We start from the raw sequence: 21,259 nt of genomic DNA on the forward strand, positions 1-21,259 counted from the left end.
CTGTACCCATTCACACATAGTGTAGACAGCACACCTGTACCCATTCACACAATGTGTAGACAGCACACATGTACCCATTCACACAATGTGTAGACAGCACAGCTGTACCCATTCACACATAGTGTAGACAGCACACCTGTACCCATTCACACATAGTGTAGACAGCACACCTGTACCCATTCACACATAGTGTAGACAGCACACCTGTACCCATTCACACAATGTGTAGACAGCACACCTGTACCCATTCACACATACCAACTCTCCACACAGATACAGTACACACACTCACATTTAAACATTGCCATCCACCAGACAGAGGGTTAGAATGACACGAAACAGACTCGCCACTCTGCCATGGTAACGGAGAGCATAGAGTGCCTCTTACACAGTAACCAATGCATTATGGGAGCATTACCAATAAACACTGGAGCTACAACTCACAGACCAATGCACATGTAGAAGCAGATACACACACACACACACACACACAGGTGAAGTGTGTTCACTGCAAATACATTATTTTTTTCCTTTTGCCCTTTCTCTTTCCCTCTGTCTCTCTTTGTTGTTCCCTCTCTCGCTTTTCCTCTTCCTTGGCCAGTGGCAAAGACTGCAATGCCAGTGAAAAGGTCAGATGAGGAGGGAAGAGTGGTGGAGCGAAAGAGTGAGCGAGGCATGAGGTGAAAGAGAGGAATGGAGAGAGAGAGAAAGACTAAAGGGATGGAGTGAAAAGAAACCAGGAAGGGGAGTGGGGTTAAAGAGAGAAGGATGAGTGGAGGGATGGGCTGGAAGTATAGAATAGAGATGGAGAGAGAGAGAGGAGGAAGGAGAGACAGAAATAGTTGATAGACGGGAGAGAGACCAGGTCGGGTGGAAGAGAGGGAACAGGAGGAATTAGGAGGGACAGGGGTAGAGAGAGGGGACAGGAGGTATTAGGAGGGACAGGGGTAGAGAGAGGGAACAGGATGTATTACGAGGGACAGGGGTAGAGAGAGGAGACAGGAGGTATTAGGAGGGACAGGGGTAGAGAGAGGGAACAGGAGGTATTTGGAGGGACAGGGGTAGAGAGAGGGAACAGGAGGTATTAGGAGGGACAGGGGTAGAGAGAGGGGGATGAGGTAAATGAGAGGAGCGACAGCGACAGATGGCTGGAGGGAGGCTGGTGTGGTTGCCGAGGATGCCTGACTCCAACGTGACAACAAACTGCCCCGACGGATGTCACCACTCGTCCTGTCACCCCAGCTCTCTACCTCTCCCTCTCTCTCTCCCTCTCTTATTCACCCCAGCTCTCTACCTCTCCCTCTCTCTCTCCCTCTCTTATTCACCCCAGCTCTCTACCTCTCCCTCTCTTTCTCCCTCTCTTATTCACCCCAGCTCTCTACCTCTCCCTCTCTCTCTCCCTCTCTTATTCACCCCAGCTCTCTACCTCTCCCTCTCTTATTCACCCCAGCTCTCTACCTCTCCCTCTCTTATTCACCCCAGCTCTTTACCTCTCCCTCTCTTATTCACCCCAGCTCTCTACCTCTCCCTCTCTTATTTACCCCAGCTCTCTACCTCTCCCTCTCTTATTCACCCCAGCTCTCTACCTCTCCCTCTCTCATTCACCCCAGCTCTCTACCTCTCCCTCTCCCTCTCTCTCTCCCTCTCTCTCTCCCTCTCTTATTCACCCCAGCTCTCTACCTCTCCCTCTCCCTCTCCCTCTCTTATTCACCCCAGCTCTCTACCTCTCCCTCTCTTATTCACCCCAGCTCTTTACCTCTCCCTCTCTTATTCACCCCAGCTCTCTACCTCTCCCTCTCTTATTTACCCCAGCTCTCTACCTCTCCCTCTCTTATTCACCCCAGCTCTCTACCTCTCCCTCTCTTATTCACCCCAGCTCTCTACCTCTCCCTCTCTCTCTCCCTCTCTCTCTCCCTCTCTCTCTCCCTCTCTCTCTCCCTCTCTTATTCACCCCAGCTCTCTACCTCTCCCTCTCTCTCTCCCTCTCTCTCTCCCTCTCTTATTCACCCCAGCTCTCTACCACTCCCTCTCTCTCTCCCTCTCTTATTCACCCCAGCTCTCTACCTCTCCCTCTCTCGTCGTCTTTCTATTTCTCTTTGTCTGCCTGTCCCTCCCCTCTCTCTCCCCCTCTCTTATTCACCCAAACTCTTTTCTCTCCCTTTTCATCTGTTACTGTTTATGTGTCTCTCTTCCTATTCAGTTGGTCCTCTCTGTGTGTTCTGTACCAGATGTATTAGAGGGAGTCAGTTTGGCCTTTCTGTGTGTTCTGTACCAGATGTATTAGAGGGAGTCAGTTTGTCCTCTCTGTGTGTTCTGTACCAGATGTATGAGAGGGAGTCAGTTGGTCCTCTCTGTGTGTTCTGTACCAGATGTATGAGAGGGAGTCAGTTGGTCCTCTCTGTGTGTTCTGTACCAGATGTATTAGAGGGAGTCAGTTTGTCCTCTCTATGTGTTCTGTACCAGATGTATTAGAGGGAGTCAGTTGGTCCTCTATGTGTGTTCTGTACCAGATGTATGAGATGGAGTCAGTTGGTCCTCTCTGTGTGTTCTGTACCAGATGTATGAGAGGGAGTCAGTTGGTCCTCTCTGTGTGTTCTGTACCAGATGTATTAGAGGGAGTCAGTTGGTCCTCTCTGTGTGTTCTGTACCAGATGTATTAGAGGGAGTCAGTTGGTCCTCTCTGTGTGTTCTGTACCAGATGTATTAGAGGGAGTCAGTTGGTCCTCTCTGTGTGTTCTGTACCAGATGTATTAGAGGGAGTCAGTTGGTCCTCTCTGTGTGTTATGTACCAGATGTATTAGAGGGAGTCAGTTGGTCCTCTCTGTGTGTTCTGTACCAGATGTATTAGAGGGAGTCAGTTGGTCCTCTCTGTGTGTTCTGTACCAGATGTATTAGAGGGAGTCAGTTGGTCCTCTCTGTGTGTTCTGTACCAGATGTATTAGAGGGAGTCAGTTGGAGACACTGGAATAAACGGAAGAGTGCTGATACAGACAGAGATCAACACGTGATCACACAGAGAGCTATGATCACACAGAGAGCTATGATGACACAGAGAGCTATGATCACACAGAGAGCTATGATCACACAGAGAGCTATGATCACACAGAGAGATATGATCACACGGAGAGCTATGATCACACAGCGCGCTATGATCACACAGAGAGCTATGATCACACAGATACCTATGATCAAACATAGAGCTATGATCACACAGATAACTATGATCACACAGAGACCTATGATCACACAGAAAGCTATGATCACACAGAAAGCTATGATCACACAGAGAGCTATGAGCACTCACTCACAAACACAGAAACTTACACATGCAACGCACTCACACACTCACTCACACACACAAACAATAGCACAGTGTTTAGCTTGTCTCCGTGGAGGCACCTCGTCTGATCCCGTTGCTGTGGCAACGCAGCCAGGCTTGTCTTAAGGAATTCTCCCAGTCCTTCTGTAGCTAGCACTACCACATCACCGACCTACCACTCTCTCTACCACTACCGTAACCATACGCTTCTGGTAGAGAGAGGAGGGTAGCTAGCACTACCACATCACTGACCTACCACTCTCTCCACCACTACCCTAACCATAACCTTCTGGTAGAGAGAGGAGGGTAGCTAGCACTACCACATCACTGACCTACCACTCTCTCTACCACTACTGTAACCATAACCTTCTGGTAGAGAGAGGAGGGTAGCTAGCACTACCACATCACTGACCTACCACTCTCTCTACCACTACCCTAACCATAACCTTCTGGTAGAGAGAGGAGGGTAGCTACCACATCACTGACCTACCGCTCTCTCTACCACTAGACTCCATCCGCTGTGTGTGTGTGTGTGTGTGTGTGTGTGTGTGTGTGTGTGTGTGTGTGTGTGTGTGTGTGTGTGTGTGTGTGTGTGTGTGTGTGTGTGACCCTCCTGCATTAAAGTGTTAATATCTTTCTATTCCTGTACCTTATTCCTGATCCTTCTCTAAGTGCATCTCGCCACTGACCCTAATAGGTACACAAACACACAATCACACATACAAACACATATACAAACACGCATAAAACTTGAAACATCACATCTGTGCTGTTTCACCTCTTGGGGCAGCTTCTAATCTCTGTCCCCATTGTCCATTAGTGGCCATTAGAGCGTGTGAGGACAGCAGTGCCTCCTCTCCCCTACACCCTCTCCCCCTCTCCTCTACACACTCTCCCCTACACCCTCTCCACCTCTCCCCTACACCCTCTCCACCTCTCCCCTACACTCTCTCCCCTACACCTACACAAAATCAAATCAAATCAAATTGATTTATATAGCCCTTCGTACATCAGCTGATATCTCAAAGTGCTGTACAGAAACCCAGCCTAAAACCCCAAACAGCAAGCAATGCAGGTATAGAACTACACCCACTCCCCTATACCCTCTCCCCTCTCCCCCTCTCCTATACACCATCTCCCCTACACCCTCTCCCCTCTCCCCTACACCCTCTCCCTTACATCCTCTCCCCTACACCCCTACACCCTCTCACCCACTCCCCTACACCCTCTCCCTTACATCCTCTCCCCCTCTCCCCTACACCCTCTCCCTTACATCCTCTCCCCTACACCCCTACACCCTCTCACCCACTCCCCTACACCCTCTCCCTTACATCCTCTCCCCCTCTCCCCTACACCCTCTCCCTTACACCCTCTCCCCCACTCCCCTACATCCTCTCCCCTCTCCCCTACACCCTCTCCCTTACACCCTTTCCCCACTCCCCTACACCCTCTCTCATCTCCCCCACTCCCCTACACCCTCTCCCCCTCTCCTGTAGTCCCCTACACCCTCTCCCCCACTCCCCTACACCCTCTCCCCCACTCCCCTACACCATCTCCCCCACTCCCCTACATCCTCTCCCCTCTCCCCTACACCCTCTCCCTTACACCCTTTCCCCACTCCCCTACACCCTCTCCCCCACTCCCCTACACCCTCTCCCCCACTCCCCTACACCCTCTCCCCCACTCCCCTACACCCTCTCCCCCACTCCCCTACACCATCTCCCCCACTCCCCTACATCCTCTCCCCTCTCCCCTACACCCTCTCCCTTACACCCTTTCCCCACTCCCCTACACCCTCTCCCCCACTCCCCTACACCCTCTCCCCTCTCCTCTTCACCCTCTGCCCTACACACTCTCCCCTAAAATAACACATCCTAGATCTGAATGAATGAAATATTCTTATTAAATAATTTTTTCTTTACATAGTTGAATGTGCTGACAACAAAATCACACAAAAATTATCAATGGAAATGAAATGTATCAACCCATGGAGGTCTGGATTTGGAGTCACACTCAAAATTAAACTGGAAAATCACACTACAGGCTGATCCAACTTTGATGTAATGTCCTTAAAACAAGTCAAAATGAGGCTCAGTAGTGTGTGTGGCCTCCACGTGCCTGTATGACCTCCCTACAACGCCTGGGCATGCTCCTGATGAGGTGGCGGATGGTCTCCTGAGGGATCTCCTCCCAGACCTGGATTAAAGCATCCGCCAACTCCTGGACAGTCTGTGGTGCAATGTGGCGTTGGTGGATGGAGCGAGACATGATGTCCCAGATGTGCTCAATTGGATTCAGGCCTGAGGAACGGGCGGGCCAGTCCATGGCATCAATGCCTTCCTCTTGCAGGAACTGCTGACACACTCCACATGAGGTCTAGCATTGTCTTGCATTAGGAGGAACCCAGGGCCAACCGCACCAGCATATGTCTCTGTCTCTGGCGAGCACATGGAGGGCTGTGCGGCCCCCCAAAGAAATGCCACCCCACACCATGACTGACCACCGCCAAACCGGTCATGCTGGAGGATGTTGCAGGCAGCAGAACGTTCTCCACGGCGTCTCCAGACGCTTTCTTCTGTGAAGTGCACAGGGCGCCAGTGGCGAATTTGCCAATCTTGGTGTTCTCTGGCAAATGCCAAACATCCTGCACGGTGTTGGGCTGTAAGCACAACCCCCACCTGTGGACGTCGGGCCCTCATACCACCCTCATGGAGTCTGTTTCTGACCGTTTAGTTTGATTTCACAGAAGTGTGATTGACTTGGAGTTACATTGTGTTGTTTAAGTGTTCCCTTTATTTTTTTGAGCAGTGTATTTTTTGAGAGAAGGATGTTTTTATTTTTGGCAAACTCGAAAATTCTGTGCATAATCTCTCCGTATTCATATGAAACATTAACAAGACAATGCCAAACATTGGTTGGCAGCTATATCCTCTGAGACAAAGTTGGTGTGAACAAACTACAACTCCCATTTGCTGAGGCAAGCAGGCAAGCAGTAACTTAGACACCATCACTGTAGTTTCAGTTAGGCTTTAAATATGTGAGAGCACATGGAGGCTGTGGGGTCTGTAGAAAAGACAGTGGGAGAGAGGTGGAGGGACTTGGTAAAAAGATTTCTGGAAATAACTCATAGAAGTATCGAGGAACTACTCTTGTTCTGATCAATGCTATTAACACGTTGAATAGGGCTCTAATAATGTCATATTGTCCATATTGTACATACACAAAATATGTGACAAAGCATTTCCTAGAATATAATTTGTTTTCATATCATCCCATATCACGTTGCATAGTCTGGTTACTCCCCCCATCCCCACCTATCATATCACATTATCCTGTGATAAATCACACATCTGCCATACTTTATAAATCCAACTACACGTATGTCTGAAGTTAAACCTTAGGGGTGTGTGTGTGTGTGTGTGTGTGTGTGTGTGTGTGTGTGAGTGAGACAGATGGTAGTGAGATGTGACAGTCACAGTCTGATGATGTCACACGTAAAGGCACTGTGTCGTATTGCCCCGTGGTGAAGGAAACTGATTCTGCTTGGTTTAGACACACAGAAAATAGTGCAAAACTTTTGACCGGGGACCAGAGGACTCTTTAAAAGTAGTGCACTACGGAGGGAATGGGGTTCCATTAGGGACGCAGACTGAGACTGCTATAGAGACTTGTAACTCTGGCCTGCTGGGAATATGTCATTTCTGCAGGAGTGACAAAACTAATGAAAAAGCACTCAGCTAAAACATTTGTTTCACAAATGCTACAATTTATTTATGTTTTAATTTCTGTCTGGTTTCTGGTGATTACACTCATTTTATTCTGCCAGGAAAATATTTCATAACGTCAGAAGAATGACAAGTAGTGAGAGAGGGGGGAAGAGAAAGAGGGGGAGGGAGAGAGAGGAAGAGAGAAAGGGGAGAGAGAGGAAGAGAGTGGGGGGAAGAGAGAGGAAGGGGGGAGGGGGGGTATGAGAGAGAAGGGAAGAGAGAAAGAGGAAGAGAGGGTAGGGGTGACGGTAATGAGCGAGAGACAGACAAAGAGAGACCGAGAGAAAGGAGGGGCAGAGAAAGGAGGGAGAGTGAGAGAAAGATAAAAGTTATTGTGATGTGGAAAAAGAGCTTGGTAAAGTGGCAGGGTCAGAAAAAAGAAAGATGGAGAGAGAGCTTGAGCTTGAGAAATATTAAGACACACACAGTAACAAAAGGAGAATGAATAAACAAAGTAGAAAGGCAACTGAGAAATGGACAGAGCATCTGAAGACAGAGATGGAGGAATTAGAGAGAGCGAGAGATGTTAAGATGAGTTGAACCCGTGGCTGCTGTGTGCAGACAGACAGCATGTATCTCCATGGTTCAGTAGAAGGATCAGCTGGACTGGCCTAGTTGCCTCCCCACTACTGTATCCAGGATATGACCTAATAGCCTAGCTGCCTCCCCACTACTGTATCCAGGATATGACCTGGTAGCCTAGCTGCCTCCCCACTACTGTATCCAGGATATGACCTAATAGCCTAGTTGCCTCCCCACTACTGTATCCAGGATATGACCTAATAGCCTAGCTGCCTCCCCACTACTGTATCCAGGATATGACCTAATAGCCTAGTTGCCTCCCCACTACTGTATCCAGGATATGACCTAATAGCCTAGCTGCCTCCCCACTACTGTATCCAGGATATGACCTAATAGCCTAGCTGCCTCCCCACTACTGTATCCAGGATATGACCTAATAGCCTAGCTGCCTCCCCACTACTGTATCCAGGATATGACCTAATAGCCTAGCTGCCTCCCCACTACTGTATCGAGGATATGACCTAATAGCCTAGCTGCCTCCCCACTACTGTATCCAGGATATGACCTGGTAGCCTAGCTGCCTCCCCACTACTGTATCCAGGATATGACCTAATAGCCTAGCTGCCTCCCCACTACTGTATCGAGGATATGACCTAGTAGCCTAGCTGCCTCCCCACTACTGTATCCAGGATATGACCTAGTAGCCTAGCTGCCTCCCCACTACTGTATCCAGGATATGACCTAGTAGCCTAGCCTATTCGGTTGTATGGTTGTGTGTGTGTGTGATACGGTTGTAGCCCAGGACACTGTAACTGTGGTGTCAATAGGAGACACATGGACACTCTATAGTTCAATCATACAGGAGCAACACTGAAACACTGTTCTTAGTCCAGCTGAGAGTCCGGAGCCCCCGGGTAAGGCCAGCAAACTGAACTGGAAACAGAAGAGTCTTTATGAAACCCCATTTCCCCCCACTGTGCTATGGTGGCCAATGCTACTTCCTGACATTGCATACAATGTTCGAACCAAGGGTAAAAAACAGACTGCTGCAACCTGATTGGCTGAATGTGAGTATATGTACAGTGGGGCAAAAAAGTATTTAGTCAGCCACCAATTGTGCAAGTTCTCCCACTTAAAAAGATGAGAGAAGCCTGTAATTTTCATCATAGGTACACTTCAACTATGACAGACAAAATTAGAAAAAAAAATCCAGAAAATCACATTGTAGGATTTTTAATGAATTTATTTGCAAATTATGGTGGAAAATAAGTATTTGGTCACCTACAAGCAAGCAAGATTTCTGGCTCTCACAGACCTGTAACTTCTTCTTTAAGAGGCTCCTCTGTCCTCCACTCGTTACCTGTATTAATGGGACCTGTTTGAACTTGTTATCAGTATAAAAGACACCTGTCCACAACCTCAAACAGTCACACTCCAAACTCCACTATGGTCAAGACCAAAGAGCTGTCAAAGGACACCAGAAACAAAATTGTAGACCTGCACCAGGCTGGGAAGACTGAATATGCAATAGGTAAGCAGCTTGGACTGAAGAAATCAATTGTGGGAGCAATTATTAGGAAATGGAAGACATACAAGACCACTGATAATCTCCCTCAATCTGGGGCTCCATGCAAGATCTCACCCCGTGGGGTCAAAATTATCACAAGAACGGTGAGCAAAAATCCCAGAACCACACGGGGGGACCTAGTGACTGACCTGCAGAGAGCTGGGACCAAAGTAACAAAGCCTACCATCAGTAACACACTACGCCGCCAGGGACTCAAATCCTGCAGTGCCAGACGTGTCCCCCTGCTTAGGCCAGTACATGTCTAGGCCCGTCTGAAGTTTGCTAGAGAGCATTTGGATGATCCAGAAGAAGATTGGGAGAATGTCATATGGTCAGATGAAACCAACTTTTTGGTAAAAACTCAACTCGTTGTGTTTGGAGGACAAAGAATGCTGAGTTGCATCCAAAGAACACCATACCTACTGTGAAGCATGGGGGTGGAAACATCATGCTTTGGGGCTGTTTTTCTGCAAAGGGACCAGGACGACTGATCCGTGTAAAGGAAAGAATGAATGGGGCCATGTATCGTGAGATTTTGAGTGAAAACCTCCTTCCATCAGCAAGGGCATTGAAGAGAAAACGTGGCTGGGTCTTTCAGCATGACAATGATCCCAAACATACCACCCGGGCAACGACGGAGTGGCTTCGTAAGAAGCATTTCAAGGTCCTGGAGTGGCCTAACCAGTCTCCAGATCTCAACCCCATAGAAAATCTTTGGAGGGAGTTGAAAGTCTGTGTTGCCCAGCAACAGCCCCAAAACATCACTGCTCTAGAGGAGATCTGCATGGAGGAATGGGCCAAAATACCAGCAGCAGTGTGTGAAAACCTTGTGAAGACTTACAGAAAACGTTTGACCTCTGTCATTGCCAACAAAGGGTATATAACAAAGTATTGAGATAAACTTTTGTTATTGACCAAATACTTATTTTCCACCATAATTTGCAAATGAATTCATAAAAAATCCTACAATGTGATTTTCTGGATTTTGTCATAGTTGAAGTGTACAGGCCTCTCTCATCTTTTTAAGTGGGAGAACTTGCACAATTGGTGGCTGACTAAATACTTTTTTGCCCCACTGTGTATGTATTTTTCCCATTTTTGATTTGTTTTTCCCTTTAAGGGCCTTGCGCGGAAAGGTGAAATGACTCAATATCGTCCTCTGTGTATCTGGGTGTATGAGAGTAATATATATATGTTAGATTACATACTTTTCACACATGCTAATAGCTGTGGTGTGTGTGTGTGTGCATCAATGAGTGAATGAGCATGTGCGTTAGTGTGTATGTATGTGTTTCTCCCTGATGTCCTAACTAGCTCTCCCAGATGTAAGCCTGCAGGCAGCTTCCCTGCCTCTCTGTGAGTGGTGTGTTTTCACTACATAACACATTCACCAGCTATTAGGGCTGATTGATCCTGCACTGCCGCTTGTTTAGCGCTGCTTAAGTGTTTCTGTGAGGCCACTCAGGCAACCCTGTGCTTCGTGGCGCTTTGGGAATGAACGGGGAACAAGAAACACAGAGAGAGAGATGAAAAGAGAGGGAGAGACATGCAGATAAATAGGGAACAATTGGTATAGCAATAGAGAGAGAGAGAGAGAGAGAGTAGAGGCATAGAAAAAGAAGGTAAGACGCAGTGAACTAGAGAGAGAGGGTGGAGAGAAGAGTGAGGGAGGGGGAAGAAAGAAAGAGGGAGAGGTTGAGAGAGAAAGGGGGGAGAGAGGGTGGGAAGGAGTGTTTCTGATATAGTGGTCTCCTTCTGCTTCATGTGTAGACCCCCTAATCATCACCTGAGAACAACAGGCTTTATGTTAAAACACACCTACCTCTAATGTACCGTAACACACACACTTGTGTATCTGCACGAACACACACATGCACACACACGCACCTCCGCCGAGGCATTTGAAGTGCAAAAGGTCAAAGTTCAAAGGTAGCATACCAATGCGCCGATAGAAACATATGAAGAGATGGTAAAGGCTACATAAGATAGTAACTACGCTAATTATGATAAGGAACAATTTCATAGAAAACAGGGAGGAGGGAAATGATGTGTGTGAGTGTGTCAATGTCCAAGCTTGTGTGTGTTTATGTCCAAGCGTGTGGGTGTTTATGTCCAAGTGTGTGTGTGTGTGTGTGTGTGTGTGTGTGTGTGTGTGTGTGTGTGTGTATTGAGCAGCAGTGGTTTTGCTCCATGTCAGTAGGGTGGTGACTGGTATAGGCCACCAAACCACCATCCTGTCACGGTGTGTGTGTGGTGTGTTTGCATGTGCGAGGGATCAACTGGCTTTGTGAGAGATGACCTGGCTTTCTGAGAGATCACCTGGCTTCGTGAGAGATGACCTGGCTTTCTGAGAGATCACCTGGCTTTGTGAGAGATGACCTGGTTTTGTGAGAGATCACCTGGCTTTGTGAGAGATCACCTGGCTTTGTGAGAGATGACCTGGCTTTCTGAGAGAGGACCTGGCTTTGTGAGAGATCACCTGGCTTTGTGAGAATTCATCTGGCTTTGTGAGAGATCACCTGGCTTTGTGAGAGATCACCTGGCTTTGTGAGAGATGACCTGGCTTTGTGAGAGATGACCTGGCTTTCTGAGAGATGACCTGGCTTTGTGAGAGATCACCTGGCTTTGTGAGAATTCACCTGGATTTGTGAGAGATCACCTGGCTTTGTGAGAGATCACCTGGCTTTGTGAGAAATGACCTGGTTTTGTGAGAGATCACCTGGCTTTGTGAGAATTCACCTGGCTTTGTGAGTGATGACCTGGCTTTGTAAGAGATCACTTGACTTTGTGAGAGATCACCTGGCTTTGTGAGAGATCACCTGGCTTTGTGAGAGACCACCTGGCTTTGTGAGGGATCACCTGGCTTTCTGAGAGATCACCTGGCTTTCTGAGAGATCACCTGGCTTTGTGAGAGATCACCTGGCTTTGTGAGAATTCACCTGGCTTTGTGAGAGATCACCTGGCTTTGTGAGAGATCACCTGGCTTTGTGAGAAATGACCTGGCTTTGTGAGAGATCGCCTGGCTTTGTGAGAGACCACCTGGCTTTGTGAGAGATCACCTGGCTTTGTGAGAGATGACCTGGCTTTGTGAGAGATGACCTGGCTTTCTGAGAGATGACCTGGCTTTGTGAGAGATCACCTGGCTTTGTGAGAATTCACCTGGCTTTGTGAGAGATCACCTGGCTTTGTGAGAGATCACCTGGCTTTGTGAGAAATGACCTGGTTTTGTGAGAGATCACCTGGCTTTGTAAGTATTCACCTGGCTTTGTGAGTGATGACCTGGCTTTGTAAGAGATCACTTGACTTTGTGAGAAATGACCTGGCTTTGTGAGAGATCACCTTGCTTTGTGAGAGATCACCTGGCTTTGTGAGAAATGACCTGGCTTTGTGAGAGACCACCTGGCTTTGTGAGAGATCACCTGGCTTTGTGAGAGATCACCTGGCTTTGTGAGAGATGACCTGGCTTTCTGAGAGAGGACCTGGCTTTGTGAGAGATCACCTGGCTTTGTGAGAATTCACCTGGCTTTGTGAGAGATCACCTGGCTTTGTGAGAGATCACCTGGCTTTGTGAGAGATGACCTGGCTTTGTGAGAGATGACCTGGCTTTCTGAGAGATGACCTGGCTTTGTGAGAGATCACCTGGCTTTGTGAGAATTCACCTGGCTTTGTGAGAGATCACCTGGCTTTGTGAGAGATCACCTGGCTTTGTGAGAAATGACCTGGTTTTGTGAGAGATCACCTGGCTTTGTGAGAATTCACCTGGCTTTGTGAGTGATGACCTGGCTTTGTAAGAGATCACTTGACTTTGTGAGAGATCACCTGGCTTTGTGAGAGATCACCTGGCTTTGTGAGAGACCACCTGGCTTTGTGAGGGATCACCTGGCTTTCTGAGAGATCACCTGGCTTTCTGAGAGATCACCTGGCTTTGTGAGAGATCACCTGGCTTTGTGAGAATTCACCTGGCTTTGTGAGAGATCACCTGGCTTTGTGAGAGATCACCTGGCTTTGTGAGAAATGACCTGGCTTTGTGAGAGATCGCCTGGCTTTGTGAGAGACCACCTGGCTTTGTGAGAGATCACCTGGCTTTGTGAGAGATGACCTGGCTTTGTGAGAGATGACCTGGCTTTCTGAGAGATGACCTGGCTTTGTGAGAGATCACCTGGCTTTGTGAGAATTCACCTGGCTTTGTGAGAGATCACCTGGCTTTGTGAGAGATCACCTGGCTTTGTGAGAAATGACCTGGTTTTGTGAGAGATCACCTGGCTTTGTAAGTATTCACCTGGCTTTGTGAGTGATGACCTGGCTTTGTAAGAGATCACTTGACTTTGTGAGAGATCACCTGGCTTTGTGAGAGATCACCTGGCTTTGTGAGAGACCACCTGGCTTTGTGAGGGATCACCTGGCTTTCTGAGAGATCACCTGGCTTTCTGAGAGATCACCTGGCTTTGTGAGAGATCACCTGGCTTTGTGAGAATTCACCTGGCTTTGTGAGAGATCACCTGGTTTTGTGAGAGATCACCTGGCTTTGTGAGAAATTACCTGGCTTTGTGAGAGATCACCTGGCTTTGTGAGAATTCACCTGGCTTTGTGAGTGATGACCTGGCTTTGTAAGAGATCACTTGACTTTGTGAGAGATCACCTGGCTTTGTGAGAGATCACCTGGTTTTGTGAGAGATCACCTGGCTTTGTGAGAGATCACCTGGCTTTGTGAGAGATCACCTGGCTTTGTGAGAGATCACCTGGCTTTGTGAGAGATCACCTGGCTTTGCAGTCGTGAAGTTAAGGAGAGGAGTAAAGAAGTCCAGTAAGAGTACTGGGACAAACCTGGACAGAGACAGAGAGAACAACAGAGAGAAACAGAGAGAGAGAGACGGAGACAGAGAGAAACAGAGAGAGACGGAGACAGACACAGAGACACAGGGAGACAAATAGACAGCGAGAGAGACAGACAGGGAGAGAGAGAGACAGACAGACAGACACAGACAGACAGACAGACAGATATAGTGTCTGAGTGCAGCTGGCTTCGAGCCAGAGACAGTTTTGTTTTACATCCCCACTCCCCTCCCTCCGGCACCAGTCTGTTAATCCCTTTCATTTACAAGCACCACTCAGCATCACCCAGTGCAGCTCTACCTGTGAGTGTGTCTGTGTATCATATGATGAAAGCCTTTCACTATTTGTATGTGCGTGTGGGTGCGCGCGCATACGTTCGTGTGTGTGTGTGCCTACTGTATGTTTGCTTATTTGCGAGTATGATATGCTATTGCCTTTCAGTATGTGTGTGTACTGTCCCTGGTTGTCCACTGTGTTTCTTAACCCTTTGCTGTCCATACGTGGTTCGAGAGGATCAGTATCATGGTGATTCTGCTCAACTGTGTCACCCTGGGGATGTACCAGCCCTGTGAGAACATCGACTGCACTTCAGACCGCTGCCAGATACTACAGGTCTGTCTGTCTGTCTGTCTGTCTGTCTGTCTGTCTGTCTGTCAAAACGTCACCCCCACGAAGCGGTAATGCTTCTGCGACTAATTACTTTGTAAAAAGTGTTAGATAAATTCAGTTTCACCACTGTATCATTTGATGGATTGATGACAGTTGATTATTGACAACAGGCGGTGAGAAGAGAGAACCCATTCCCCAACCTCCACACCAGCCTTTCTTTAGACTCCCTATGACACTGGTGTGACTGATATATTGCCTGACAGTGGTGTAAAAATTAACCAGTTGTCAGACTTGAGTAAAAGTAAAGATACCTTAATAGTAAATGACTCAAGTAAAAGTGAAAGTCACCCAGTAAAATACTACTTGAATAAAGGTCTAAAAGTATTTGGTTTTAAATATACTTAATAAGTATCGAAAGTAAATGTAAAAATATAAATATTTTCACATTCCTTATATTAAGCAAACCAGACGGCACAGTTTTCTTTAAAAAAATGTACGGCTAGCCAGGGGCAGACTCCAACACTCAGACATTATTTACAGATAGCCAGGGGTACACTCTAACACTCAGACATCATTTACAGATAGTCAGGGGTACACTCCAACACTCAGACATTATTTACAGATAGCCAGGGGCAGACTCCAACACTCAGACATTATTTACATATAGCCAGGGGCAGACTCCAACACTCAGACATTATTTACAGATAGTCAGGGGCACACTCCAACACTCAGACATTATTTACAGATAGCCAGGGGCAGACTCCAACACTCAGACATTATTTACATATAGCCAGGGGCAGACTCCAACACTCAGACATTATTTACAGATAGCCAGGGGTACACTCCAACACTCAGACATTATTTACAGATAGCCAGGGGCCCACTCCAACACTCAGACATTATTTACAGATAGCCAGGGGTACACTCCAACACTCAGACATTATTTACAGATAGCCAGGGGCACGCTCCAACACTCAGACATCATTTACAGATAGCCAGGGGTACACTCCAACACTCAGTCATCATTTACAGATAGTCAGGGGCACACTCCAACACTCAGACATTATTTACAGATAGCCAGGGGGAGACTCCAACACTCAGACATCATTTACAGATAGCCAGGGGCCCACTCTAACACTCAGACATAATTTACAGATAGCCAGGGGCACACTCCAACACTCAGACATTATTTACAGATAGCCAGGGGCAGACTTCAACACTCAGACATCATTTACAGATAGCCAGGGGCCCACTCTAACACTCAGACATCATTTACAGATAGCCAGGGGCACACTCCAACACTCAGACATTATTTACAGATAGCCAGGGGCAGACTTCAACACTCAGACATCATTTACAGATAGCCAGGGGCCCACTCTAACACTCAGACATCATTTACAGATAGCCAGGGGCACACTCCAACACTCAAACATTATTTACAGATAGCCAGGGGCAGACTCCAACACTCAGACATCATTACAGATAGCCAGGGGCAGACTCCAACACATTATTTACAAAGAAAACATTTGTGTTTAGTGAGTCCGCCAGATCAGAGGCCGTAGGGATGACCAGGGATGTTCTCTTATTAAGTGTGTGAATTGGACCGTTTTCCTGTCCTGCTAAGCATTCAAAATGTAACAGGTACTTTTTGGTGTCACGGAAAATTTATGGAGTAAAAAGGACATATTTTCTTTAGGATTGTAGTGAAGTAAAAGTGAATGTTGTCAAAAATATGAATAGTAAAGTAGATACCCCTAAAACGACTTAAGTAGTACCTTAAAGTATTTGTACTTTACACCACTGGTGACTGTTGTAGTGGCTGATATAGTGAACATTGCATTACATGTGCTGAGCGTTTGTTACGTAATTAACGACACCGTCTGCACACACGCACACACACACAGACACACCACGTAACATAGAGAATCTGAAAGGCTGCATGTGTGTGTGTCCTCTCCTGCTGTGTATAGCATGGCCCTGCTTGGAAAGGCTCAGTCAAACCTCCTTGTTTCAACACACAGGAGCCAAGGCCCCCGGCTGTAGCTCACTATGAATAAGAAATGAAGCAGAACGTTGTCAGGTTCTAAAGTATCCACTATGAATGTTAGATGAGCCAGTATCTGTAAGGATTGTGTCCATGCCCATCTCTGGATGTGCATTTGTAATTTTAAATGGTGTGTGTGTGTGTGTGTGTGTGTGTGTGTGTGTGTGTGTGTGTGTGTGTGTGTGTGTGTGTGTGTGTGTGTGTGTGTGTGTGTGTGTGTTTCAGTGTCCTTGTATGTGTGTGAGGGAGCTAACTTCATCACACATCAAAATGATTAGCCCACACATCGCTGAGCGACACATGTTCACACACATCTCCCCAAGCCCTCTCGACCACTCACATCGCAGTGTAATGAAGAACACACCAATAACAAAGGAGATTATAGGACCCCCCGCACCAAGTAACAGCGTTTGACTACCTCTCTAATCAGTAGTGTGCAGATAGTGGATATCAGTGGTATAGTCCCTTTGCAGTCCTAAATATGTTCCTGTGTTTTAAACAGGACCTTGAGGAAGTCTACACTTCCCTTGGATTTCTTCACATTTTATTGTGTTACAAAGTGGGATTCAAATGGATTCAATTGTTGTTTGTTGTTAATGATCTACACAAAATACTCTGTCGTGTCAAAGTGGAAGATCTTTTTTTTTAAAGCTTAATGAAAAATAAAACACTAATATATCTTGATTAGATAAGTATTCAACCCCCTGAATCAATACATATTAGAATCACCTTTGGCAGCTGTGAGTCTTTCTGGGTAAGTCTCTAAGAGCTTTGCACACCTGGATTGTGAAATATTTGCCCATTATTCATTTCTAAATTCTTCAAGCTCTGTCATGGTGACATCACCAGGCGGTAAATTAGTTTCTAGACCAACAAACCTCTCTGCCAATAACAGCTATTTTCAATGTTTCCCTCCCCACTCCCAGACAGTCCAACAAACCTCTCTGCCAATAACAGCTATTTTCAGTGTTTCCCTCCCCACTCTCAGACAGTCCGAGCAAAATTCCCTCTTAAGAAATTGTCCTTTACTAAGAAGCTTTGTTTCTTTTTGACCATTTTAATTGAAAATAATCAATTGTTACCCAGAAATTATTTGACATTGAGATAAAAACATCTGTATTGGACCTTTAATGCATAACTAGGACACAAAGACATACAGTACATACATACGGACGCGCACACACACACACACACACACACACACACACACACACACACACACACACACACACACACACACACACACACACACACACACACACACACACACACACACACACACACACAGTCAGTGACAGATGCAATCATGTCCCAGTCACTCTGTTAATTGATAATCATTAACAAGTTAATTAAAGTAGTGTTTTGATCGAAGGTTGATGTTTTCATTGTTGTCCCATCTGCTAGTTGCAACAGAAAATAATCATAACCAATCAAGCCACTGTCGCTGGGCGGGACATTACACCCACAGCAGTGGTTTGGGCTAGGTTTGTTTTATTTTCAGAACACGAAAACGTGTGTGCGTGTGTGTGTGTGTTATTTTTTCTTTACCTACAGGTGTTTTCATAAGTTTCAAGAGTATGTGCTTCCTCATTTCGCATAAATATGACAAATTACCTCTCCCCCTCTCTTTCTCTCTCTCTCTCTCTCTCTCTCTCTCTCTCTCTCTCTCTCTCTCTCTCTCTCTCTCTCTCTCTCAGGCGTTCGATGCGTTCATCTACATCTTCTTTGCGTTGGAGATGGTGGTGAAGATGGTGGCGCTGGGAATCTTCGGGAGACGCTGTTACCTTGGCGACACCTGGAACAGACTAGACTTCTTCATCGTCATGTCTGGGTTAGATCACCCTTCTTCCTTTCCTCTTCCTTTCCTCCCTGTGAAGAGTGTAGGTGGGAGCTAGGCGAATACTACTGAATCATAGATAGTACTGTACATACTCTGCAGATGTGGATGCAGAGATGCAGAGGGCCTTTTAGACTCACATCTGTAGTTTAGCTTCTGCTGTTGTTTCTCTTTCACACGTTTCTGCTGTCAAAGCCAGGCTGTGTTAAAACTAGGGTTTGTTTTCGAGCTGGTAAATGTCTGGTTTGATGTTGTTGAAATCAGTTGAGTTCAAGTAGATGGGTGCACAGACAGACTCACACATGCACGTACGCACACACACACACAAGCAAGCACACACACACACATACACACCACAACAACTCTCTCACACACACACACACACACACACACACACACACACACACACACACACACACACACACACACACACACACACACACACACACACACACACACACACACACCACAGCAACTCATACATAGTCCCCCTGCCCTCACCAACATGAAAACAGACCCCATTTCAAACCTTTAAACCTCTCTCTGAGAACAGGTTTGAAATCCTTGAAGTCATTAGAGATAATAGTGGGGAGTCTGAGGCAGTTGTTTGGAGCCTCTTCTGTGCTGTTGTCTGTTCTGTGCTGCAGGACTCATCTCACATGGAGTGTTGCTGTTGTGTTGTGATGCCTTACATAACAAGATGCTTCTGTCTGCTTTGAGCCACATGACATGCCAGGTGTTGGCTATCTCTCTGTCTATCTCTCTTTCTCTCTCTCCCTCCTGCTCTTTCCTTCTCTCTCTCTTTCACTTTCTCTTTCTCTCTATTTTCTCCCTTTCTCTCTCTTTCTAGCTCTATAAAATCCTTATTAAAATAGTGTGTGTTTGTTAGGGGTGGTTGAGTTAGTCCATTGGGTAAAGAGCTCATTATAAATGCATAAGCTCAGCCTGTTCTGACAGCAGCCTCATCAACCTTTACAGCGGTCACCTATCATTTCCATCAATGATAGTGAGCTGTCCAGGCCCTGAGGCAGCAACAGCCCCAAACCACGATGCTCCCTCCACCATACTTTACAGTTGGGATGAGGTTTCAATGTTGGTGTGCTGTGCCTTTTTTTCTCCGCACACATTTTTCTCTGCACACATTTTTCTCCGCACACGTTTTCCTTCCAAACTTCTAAACTGTAGTTTCATCTGTCACAGAATATTTTGCCAGTAGCGCTGTAAACATCCAGGTGCACTTTTGCAAACTTCAGATGTGCAGCAATGCTTTTTTTGAACAGCAGTGGCTTCTTCCGTGGTGTCCTCCGATGAACACCATTCTTGTTTAGTGTTTTATGCATCGTAGACTCGTCAACAGAGATGTTAGTATGATCCAGAGATTTCTGTAAGTCTTTAGCTGACACTTTAGGATTATTCTTAACCTCATTGAGCATTCTGCGCTGTGCTCTTGCAGTCATCTTTGCAGGACAGCCACTCCTAGGGAGAGTAGCAACAGTGCTGAACTTTCTCCATTTATAGACAATTTGTCTTACAATGGACTGATGAACATCAAGGCATTAAGAGATACTTTTGTATCCTTGCACAACATTATGCAAGTCAACTATTCTTCTGAAATCTCTTTTGTTCAAGGCATGGTTCACATCAGGCAATGCTTCTTGTGAATAGCAAACAAAATGTTGTGAGTGTTTTTTAAAGGGCAAGGCAGCTCTAACCAACATCTCCAATCTCGTCTCATTGATTTGACTCTAGGTTAGCGGACTCCTGACTCCAATTAGCTTTTGAGAAAGTCATTAACCTAGGGGTTCACATACTTTTTCCAACCTACACTGTGAATGTTTAGATTATGTATTCAATATAGATAAGAAAAATACAATAATTTGTGTGTTATTAGTTTAAGCACACTATGTTTGTCCATTGTTGTGACTTAGTGTAACATCTGAGTCCAACTCACACTTCCAAACACTTAGATCCCCGAAATGCAGCCCACTTTCCAGCTCACTTTCTAGATCCCAATCACTGGAATGCTAATCACATGTTCACACACCTGCATGTCATCATCCCACACTATTTAGTTCAGTTCCTGGCACCCCATCACTGTGAGGTATTGTTTGTTTTGAGACACACCTTTTCAGAGCTCTGGTTTTCCCCCGTCCTTCTCTCCTCCCGTGTATGATAGTTTTTCCTGCCTCACTCATGACACCTTTTGCTTATTCCCTGCCTGTACTGTTTTCCATTTTTGGACTACCGTGTATGACCTTCTGCCTGCCCCTGGACCCAGCTTCCTGCCTCCTCCTGTGTATGACCTTCTGCCTGGCCCTGGACCCAGCTTCCTGCCTCCTCCTGTGTATGACCTTCTGCCTGGCCCTGGACCCAGCTTCCTGCCTCCTCCTGTGTATGACCTTCTGCCTGCACCTGGACCCAGCTTCCTGCCTCCTCCTGTGTATGACCTTCTGCCTGCCCCTGGACCCAGCTTCCTGCCTCCTCCTGTGTATGACCTTCTGCCTGCCCCTGGACCCAGCTTCCTGCCTCCTCCTGTGTATGACCTTCTGCCTGCCCCTGGACCCAGCTTCCTGCCTCCTCCTGTGTATGACCTTCTGCCTGCCCCTGGACCCAGCTTCCTGCCTCCTCCTGTGTATGACCTTCTGCCTGCCCCTGGACCCAGCTTCCTGCCTCCTCCTATGTATGACCTTCTGCCTGCCCCTGGACCCAGCTTCCTGCCTCCTCCTGTGTATGACCTTCTGCCTGCCCCTGGACCCAGCTT

General features: G+C 46.8%; 1 protein-coding gene across 1 annotated transcript in view; it reads left to right on the forward strand.

The window, feature by feature from the left end:
- The first annotated feature begins 13,496 nt into the window (after positions 1–13,496).
- LOC110539012 (voltage-dependent T-type calcium channel subunit alpha-1I) overlaps positions 13,497–21,259 on the forward strand; it is a 137,691-nt gene continuing 129,928 nt past the window's right edge. Inside the window, exons 1-2 of the mRNA XM_090197059.1 lie at positions 13,497–14,620; positions 18,359–18,492. Coding sequence (XP_090053185.1) covers positions 14,531–14,620; positions 18,359–18,492 — 224 coding nt within the window. The 5' untranslated portion in view covers positions 13,497–14,530. The remainder of the gene's footprint in view (positions 14,621–18,358; positions 18,493–21,259) is intronic.

This window comes from Oncorhynchus mykiss, chromosome 13 (assembly GCF_057628025.1).
Source record: "Oncorhynchus mykiss isolate SJ-2025 chromosome 13, ASM5762802v1, whole genome shotgun sequence".
In the NCBI taxonomy this organism is placed as follows: Eukaryota; Metazoa; Chordata; class Actinopteri; order Salmoniformes; family Salmonidae; genus Oncorhynchus; species Oncorhynchus mykiss.